General features: G+C 43.1%; 1 protein-coding gene across 1 annotated transcript; it reads right to left on the minus strand.

Moving 5' to 3' along the window:
- LOC137381629 (autotransporter adhesin BpaC-like) lies at positions 1–7,522 on the minus strand. The gene is made up of 3 exons (XM_068054333.1): positions 7,354–7,522; positions 6,970–7,025; positions 1–2,017 (listed from the first exon to the last, which is right to left on the minus strand). The coding sequence occupies exons 1-3, from the start codon at positions 7,383–7,385 to the stop codon at positions 1,080–1,082; spliced, it is 1,026 nt and encodes a 341-aa protein (XP_067910434.1). The 5' UTR covers positions 7,386–7,522; the 3' UTR covers positions 1–1,079.
- Between the last annotated feature and the right edge of the window lie 1,812 nt (positions 7,523–9,334).

Genomic DNA, 9,334 nt, shown 5'->3' on the forward strand with positions numbered 1-9,334 from the left:
GTCTACATTTACAATGACCCTTATTAATTGAAAATTTGGGGTTATGATAATGGATTAATTATTAATAAAACTATATTAAAGAAATTGTAATTAAAATTACCAGGACTAGCAGAAGACTCAAGTAAACTACTGTCAGAATGTTCAGATTGTTATAACCTGTAGTGACATCCCATATAACAGTATTACCCCATCAGTTAGTGTATACACAGAGTATTCTATTATGATGAAGATAATCAATGATATGTTGAATTCAAAGACAATTGCCAAAATTGGAAACCAATGTGAATTTCACTATGATTTACAGAATGGAATAGGATCTCCAAGAAACCTACTCAGCACCATACTTCGTTTGAAAGGCAGAATGTGCCCATTCTAATTTTCAGATGTTTATTGGGTTCATTTTCTGACTTCACTGCTTAGCAGAGACCAGATGTTGACTTCCATCACCAACAGAACATCTGAAAAGTTGGTCAATCAAAGGTTCCAATGAGAATCATTATCAAAGGTATGTAAAGGAGTCAAAAAATTCAACAGCTGACCAAAAATTGTTTAAACATTTTTCAAATGTTTCCACATTGCAGGGATTCAATATTAAAACTGTGACATTCTGGGACATCCCATATACAATTTAATACAGTCAAATAAAAATACAAGAGGTCTGAATGGACATAGAAATTATTTGAACTTAAAAACAGCTGTAGACATCTGGTAGGCCTATATTGCCATATTGAGAGAGTTGGCTGAAATTCTGAGGTTTATAAATGCAGAGCAAATATATTTATTTATATCCCTGCTCAGAAGTGAAATAAATAGCTTCTCACTTCTTCATATCAGTCAGTTTTGGAAAATTGTATCAACTGGAATTTGTAACAGGGAAAAGGTAAGTCTAACATTTGTAATTTTCACAAATTTGCAGTTGTTTAAAGAAAGCAAAAAGCGATATGCATTTCCAAATGTATCTTCTAAAATGTACAATAACAACAGGGTCTCCTGCTATACAAACACCTATAAATTGGGTTAGTGCTCTAGTGTCTGCAGGTATTTATTAGTGAGAACTTCTACAGGATGTGTGACTCACTTTATTGTGAGACTGATTGTTCAACTGCTATAAATACAAAGAATAACAGAGTAAAAGCCAATCCAACTGATGGTTTGAAGGTACTCATAGCATTTCTGGTAGTACTGGAAGTTAAGTTGTTGATTGATGTTGTGGAATTCATCTGTTTGGTTGTGCTGCTGGTGGTATTGGTCATGCTGGTCACATTGCCGTTGGATGAAGCAGTGGTCATATTGCCATTGGGTGAAGCAGTAGTCATATTGCCATTGGATGAAGCAGTGGTCATATTGCCATTGGCTGAAGCAGTGGTCATATTACCATTGGACGAAGCAGTGGTCATATTGCCATTGGGTGAAGCAGTGGTCATATTACCATTGGCTGAAGCAGTGGTCATATTGCCATTGGGTGAAGCAGTGGTCATATTACCATTGGACGAAGCAGTGGTCATATTGCCATTGGCTGAAGCAGTGGTCATATTGCCATTGGATGAAGCAGTAGTCATATTGCCATTGGGTGAAGCAGTGGTCATGTTGCCATTGGCTGAAGCAGTGGTCATATTACCATTGGACGAAGCAGTGGTCATATTGCCATTGGCTGAAGCAGTGGTCATATTACCATTGGACGAAGCAGTGGTCATATTGCCATTGGGTGAAGCAGTGGTCATATTGCCATTGGATGAAGCAGTGGTCATATTGCCATTGGGTGAAGCAGTGGTCATATTGCCATTGGCTGAAGCAGTGGTCATATTGCCATTGGCTGAAGCAGTGGTCATATTGCCATTGGATGAAGCAGTAGTCATATTGCCATTGGGTGAAGCAGTGGTCATATTGCCATTGGCTGAAGCAGTGGTCATATTGCCATTGGATGAAGCAGTAGTCATATTGCCATTGGGTGAAGCAGTGGTCATATTGCCATTGGGTGAAGCAGTGGTCATGTTTACGGAGGTTGTATTGGCAGAACCTGTGTGAAAACTATTATATTTAGCAAATAATATTTCAATGGTTAACAATATATGTCTTTTTCTTAGGATTTCAGTTAAATTGATTGAGGGCTGGAGGTTCCACTTCCACTCTCACCGCCTTATGATTTTCCCTTTGTCAAATTGAATGAAAAAAAAGTCAAAAGAAGTCAGGAGTGAGAGTGGAAGTGGAATTTTTACTCCTCAATCTTTAACGGAGAAGATATTTGGCACAACACTTTTTTTTAAATCTGTGAAGATTTATTTATTTATTTAGAGATACAGCACTGAAACAGGCCCTTCGGCCCACCGAGTCAGTGCCGACCAACAACCATCTATTTATACTAACCCTACAGTAATCCCATATTCCCTATCACCTCCCTACACTAGGGGCAATTTACAACAGCCAATTTACCTACCAACCTGCAAGTCTTTGGCTGTGGGAAGAAACCGGAGCACCCGGCGGAAACCCACACAGTCACAGGGAGAACTTGCAAACTCCGCACAGGCAGTACTCAGAGCTGAACCCGGGTCACTGGAGCTGTGAGGCTGCAGTGCTAACCACTGTGCCACTGTGTGTGTAAATTTATATCAAGGTTGTGTGTTTATAAAGTATGAAATATATGACTGACATTGCCTATTCAACTATGAGCCCCTCAGTTCCCATTGAAGGTATTCCTATGTGTTCCAAAAATATACACATGGCTGCTACATATGGGCTGTGATTTAACGGGGTAGCGGTGGCCCCGTCCACCAGCCGGAAAGTTGGGGGCAACCCTGACTCGGCCAGTCATGGAAGCCCCGACTGCATTTTGCATTCTTCAGGAAATTAATTGCCTGCAGTCAGGGCTTCCGCCCATTAACAGACCAAGTCCTGCCCTCAAGAGCTGCCAGCCAATCTTTAGTCCCAAGCAGCGCCACCAGGAGCAATGGCCACTGCTGGGACTGCAGCAGGCCTGGAGCAGCCACGATGGAGGAGGCCCTGGAATGAGAGTAAGTCGGGTTGGGCTCGCCGGGGACAATCAGGCAGGTCCCTGAAGGGGACTGCAGTGAATATTATTTTATTAGTCTAGTGCAAGAGAATTAATGTGCTGGAAACCCAACAAGTACAGAAAATAAATGTAGAGCATATAAAATTTGAGACAATGTGCAAATGGTGGACAACATGTTCACCAGGAGCCCCTGGGATCCTCTCACTGATTATGGGCCTAGAGATTTGAACGTGCCCAAAAATGTGTGTGCAGGGGTGTAGGGTGTATGAATGGATAAGTCCGAGATGTACGTAGTATTGGGCTTTGGGCCTCATTGCCATTGAACTGTCAAGCTGCAGACACTTAATGGGTTTCCTCAGGCAGCTCACAGGTAAGTCCTTTAAGAGGACAGGAAAGGGAGGCAAACATGAAGGGGTGGCAGAGGGGTGGAGTGGGATGGGTGTAAGGCAACTGGACAGCTGGGAGAGGGAAGGGAAGGGTTGCAGTGATTGGGAATGAGGGTTAAGTTCACTAGAAGAGTGGACACTGATGGTAGCGATTGGGGAGGGTAGTGGCAATGATCGGGGTTGGGGGGTGGTGGGGGTGTGGTTGTGGGGATGCAGTGGTGGCTGTCAGCAGCTCGCACTGTTTGAATTTGGAGCTGAGAGGAGTACAGCTCCTCCCTGGTTCCACATTCAGGTAACTATATTTTAAATACTAACCTTGTTTGCGGCTGCAGTTGAACCTTTAAGGGATGCCTGTTAAGCTACGTGAAGTCTTGCTTTTCCTGAATGCAGCCGACTCAGTGCTAGACAGCTTCATATGTGATAGACCTCTTACTTGTGTCTGCAAGGGACCGAATGTCTATTTCAGGTGTGGACCCTAGATACCTAGTTTTATTTGCCTCTATCAAATGCCAGGCAATGCACTCAAAATGACCATGTGCTTCCTGTTTGCCACATGGAAGGTTGGAAAACAGGTGCTGTGCAATTGTATTTCTAAGCCCTTTAGTCTGGGAGCCCCAGTTTGAAAACCTATTCTACATAGTATTGGTATTGAGGCCCTGACCCTGTGTTGCTGGAAGCCCCACTGTTCCCTGTACTGAAAGAAACAGACCTGGCATAATAGAAACATAGAAAGGTTTACAGCACAGAAGGCGGCCATTCAGCTCATTGTGTCTGCGCTGTCCAAAAAAGAGCTAAAAGTTCTAATCCCAACTTCCTGCTCTTGGTCTGTAGACTTGTAGGTTAGGGCACCTCGAGTGCATATCCAAGTGTTTTTTAAATGCGATGAGGTTTTCTGAAATTACCATCCTTTCAGACAGTGAGTTCCAAACCTTCACCCCCTCTAGGTGAAAGAATTCTGTCCTCAACTCCCCTCTAATCCTTGCACTAATTACTTTAAATCTGTACCCCCTGGTTATTGACCTCTCTGCTAATGGTAATAAGTCCTTCCATCAACTCTATCCCTCATAATTTTATACACTTCAATTAAATCTTCGCTGAGCCTCCTATGTTTGAAAGAAAACAAAGCCAGCCTCTCCAATCTTTCCTCATAGCTAAAATTTTCCATTCCTGGCAACATCCTTGTAAATCGCTCTTTTACCCTCACTAGTGTGATCACATCCTTTCTTTCTGTAATGCAGTGAACAGAATTCTACACAGTACTTTAGCTGCGAACTAGCTAGCGTTTTATACAGTTCTAGCAGAACCTCCCTGCTGTTATGCTTTATGCCTCAGCTAATAAAGGAAATTGTCCTCTATACCTTCTTGGCCACCTTATCTATCTGTCCTGCTACTTTCAGGGATCTGTAGACATACATATCAAGATTCCTCTGTTCTTCTTTACTTTTCAGAATCCTACTATATATTATTTAATCCCTTGCCTTGTTTGTCCTCCCAAATGCATTACCTCACAATTCTCAGGGCTGTACTCCATTTGCCACTTTTCTGCCCATCTGAGCAGTCCATTGATATCATCCTGCAATCTACAGTTTCCTTCTTCACTGTCAAACACACAGCCGATTTTTGTATCATCTGCAAACTTCTTAATCATGCCCCCTACATGTCATCTAAATCCTGGATATATACCACGCACAGGAAGAGAGCCAGTACTGAACCATATGAAACCCCACTGGAGACAGCCTTCCATTGACCATAACCCTAGCCATAATATGTGACATCAGATAATTTAAATGTTTTAGCAATGCTCCCGGTGTGTAGTACATGACGCTTCTGGAGTGCCACATGGGTGAATGGCGGGTATGTGGGTGCAAGCAACCTATGAAGCACCAGCTTTTCTTTTAACATGAGGTTGGGGCGTAAGTTCACCTTTCAAGATGTGGGAGACGAAAGAAAACAGGGAGTGTAAAGGAAGGATGATATTATGACAAGGAGAGAAGCATCCAGGACCAAACATTTGATATGTAGCACGTCCCTGAAGTGTTTGTTGAGAATGGGCATTGTGCATCTGGAATGCTGCTTAGGTGCTCCTGTCACTTTAAGGGAAGACCCCCTAACTTGAATAATCTCAGGGGTTTGAAGGAGCCTTGCACCCTAAGGACTGAATTTAGTCACGCCAGTGGGGCTCCAGTGTCAGGCCGAGAAGGTGGTGGAAATCCTACCTCTGCCTTTCGGAGTCTTTCTGGTGTGATTCCATGATGCACAGGCACGAATGTGCTCGGTGCCGCGATGGGGATGCCACCTCCAAGAGCTGCCAGTGAATTAGAGGGCTGGCAGCTCAGTAGTTCGACAGCGCCACTGGGAGCGGTGATCACTGCTGGTACTACAATAGGCATGGGAGGAGGCCCTGCATTGGAGACCCAGACCTGAGGTAAGCGAGGCTGTGGGCCACAGATTGCCCACGGAGGAGGCCTACCCCCAACCCTGTAGGGAGGTCATCTCGTTTCACTGGGTAAATTCCAGCAGTGGTGGGAAGAGGGCCTTAAGTTGCGAATAATAGGCCACTTAAAAGCCTGAATTGGCCTCTGGGCGGGATGGCCAACTTCGGCCTTTCTTGCCCCTGAATTAATCGCATTGTGACAGGAAGGTGATGTGTCCTCCGCCCCCTACCTCCCGTCACAATTCTATGGGACCCCGCCCCTCCCAACCCCTGCCTCCTGGACTGTCTCTGGGGGGGCCCATTAAATCCAGCAGAGATTGTGTGCGAACTATCAGTATACTGAACACTGCCCAGCCACATTTGGAGGTAGAGTGCCTCAGCACAATGAAGTCCTTGGGGTATCCGTGACCAATAATACTTGGGTGTCTGGAATTGTCTTAGAATATGAGGAAGAACTTTTTTTACGCAGCGGGTGGTAATGACCTGGAACTTGCTGCCCACAAAGGTGGGAGAAGCGGAGACAATCAATGACTTCAAAAGGAAATTGGATGGCCACTTGAAGGAAATAAACTTGCAGGGCTACAGGGATCGAGCAGGGAAGTGGGACTGATTGGATAGCTCCGCGAAGAGCCGGCATAGACCCGCTGGGCTGAATGACCTTCTTCTGTGCTGTAAATGTCTCTATGACTCTAAATTCCAGATTGACAGAGAATATAAGCAACTTGCTCTCAGGCCACTAAATATCCATCCCGAGAGGGACAACTTATAATACATGATTTGATTTTACTTCTGATTATCGCACTGTGTAATCGGGTGATTGAGTTAAGGTACTCAATGTGAGTCCATGCCACAATATATCAGCACAGTGCAGCACAAGATATCCAAATCAGCTCCCATTTTTATCAGGAGGATGATTCAATAATCTGATGTTTATTCAAATTGCACTCAAGGTGTGATCTGCCAAAAAGCGTAATCTTATGGCAGGACCTTGCCCTTTAAAGTTTATTGGGATAATTAAGGGCTCAGCTTACAGGCAAAATTGTTGTGAAGTGAACAAGCAATCATAGGAAGTAGTTAAACCATATTGATCAATCGATCTGCCTATCTCCCATTATTAACCAGTATCTAAAGATAAGACCTACCTGTACTGATCCTCTGAGTTAGAAGATATGTGTTAGCAGATGACTGAACGTATGCACTGAAACAGAATAGAAAGTAAAAGTAGAAAAATAATAAGTGCTAGTGCATGTCTCACTTCATAATTAAACATTCTAAACAACAATGACAATTAAAATTGGTTTACCCGGTGTTTTATTACTCTTGTTACTCATTGAATTATATGTAAATAAGGAACTTAACAGAGAGAGTTCTAAACAAGGATCTAACTGAAGAAAACATTACCAATGCTGGAAATCTAAAATAACAACAGCAAAACCAGGTTGATCAGCAAATGTAAATATTCCAGGTGTAGACCCTTCTGCATAACAAGTTGGAAATACTGGTCCCTTTAATTAACCAGGACTTACTTCAGAGTTAATAGAGAGCAGGTGATGCTCATTGTAGCTTGTATTTAAGGGCTGGGTTTTTCCCTAGTCAGGGGAGTTGCTTTTAGACAGGGAGTTAGTTGGGGAGGGAAAGGGAAAGGGAAAGGGAAAGGGAAAGGGAAAGGGAAAGGGAAAGGGAAAGGGAAAGGGAAAGGGAAAGGGAAAGGGAAAGGGAAAGGGAAAGGGAAAGTCCTGCTTCCTGATTTTTGGTGAATGGACATCTGCCAATTGAACATGGCTGAGCCTTTTTGTTTTACCAAAAAACAAGGATTGGACATTTGCCCTCAGAATTTCCATGTAGCTGCTGCAGCTAACCATCTACATGAATTATTAATTTTCAAACTGTAATATTAGTCATTCACAATGCAAATGACATACCAAATCTTTTGGCCGACCTGCTGGGAGCTCCCAGCATTTTCTGTTTTAACTGCATATCAAATTTCATTATGGCGGGGCAAATATCCTGACTTATTGTAACTTTATGCAAAGTAAGGCTTAAATTGAAATGAAACTATGAAATGACCTGAACTGGGCTTTTTAGGGTAACTGCAGATATCAAGAGTTTTTCTCTTTCTGCTCTTGGTTATAGTGGTCTGATCCTATTCTTCATGTTTGAGACTGCTGTGCATGTCCATCGTGCGAGGGAAGGAATGAGTCAGGTACTTGGAGGCCACGTAGTGAGGACAACTGTTCTGAAAACTTTATTTTCAACATTCTATTCATTAATCTTAAGTGTTGAGAGAGGCAGTGCTCTGATTTCCACCACATGCTTTTTTTCCTCATGAAGGTGCTAAATTGCATTGGTTCCAGCAGCTTGGTGTCGTTTTGAAGTAGCCTACACAGTGACCATCATGAGGTAATTCGACCATTGGTCATCCAGGCAGATGATAGTTCAGAGTATGGAAGCAACTGATAAAGGAACTGGTCTAGTATAGTGCACGGGTACAGCAGTCACGAAAAATGGTTTACAGCCCTTGTACAGTTACATAATACCTCATATGATATACATGATCTTCCTGTGATAGTATCTGCTCTGACACAGTTTGTACTGTATGTGAGAATCTAGAATGAGAATTAGATGAAAAATATATTTAATGAAACATACTTGATTATCACAGTAGCTGACATGTCTGCAGGTGAAATCCAGGTGTCACTTGATACAGTTCTGTTGGCATAAATACCCAGGCAACTTGAGGAATGGTTCTTCCAGGTACCAAAGCTGGAGGCGTTCATCACAGCTGATAAAGCCACTTTAACTTCAGATTCAATTCCTAAAATGGTAACTGGGAGAAAGCAGCAACATTGACATTACATATCTGTATAGCAATGAAGGCAATCATATATACAGCTTCATAGAAACTATGCTATCTAATTATAACTTTTCTTTTGAAAGTTGAAAGATATGCTAAGCTTGTGATGCAATTTAGAAGCACAAGGATCATTATATCTACAAATGCAAAATACTGCAGTTGCTGGAAATCTGAAATAAGAACAGAAAATGCTAGAAATAGTCAGCAGGTCAGGCAGCATCTGTGAAGGGAGAACCAGTCTCTTTTTCAGAGTTTAAGGTCAATCGCCTTTTGTCAAAACTGATCTGCTGTGTGTTTCTGGCATTCTGGGATGTGGTTTTGCAGATAACGTCAGCCTCTTGGTGTCTTACCCAAATGGTCAGTCTTCATGGTGTGAGTGTGGTGAGTGGAGAGGTGAGTATAGTGAGTGGCGCAGTGGTTAGCACCGCAGCCTCATAGCTCCAGCGACCTGGGTTCAATTCTGGGTACTGCCAGTGTGGAGTTTGCAAGTTCTCCCTGTGTCTGTGTGGGTTTTTGCCGGGTGCTCCGGTTTCCTCCCACAGAGCCAAAGACTTGCAGGTTGATAGGTAAATTGGCCATTATAAATTGCCCCTCGTATAGGTAGGTGGTAGGGGAATATAGGGACAGATGGGGACATAGTAAGAATATGGGAT

Source organism: Heterodontus francisci, chromosome 22 (genome assembly GCF_036365525.1).
Source record: "Heterodontus francisci isolate sHetFra1 chromosome 22, sHetFra1.hap1, whole genome shotgun sequence".
Lineage (NCBI taxonomy): Eukaryota > Metazoa > Chordata > Chondrichthyes > Heterodontiformes > Heterodontidae > Heterodontus > Heterodontus francisci.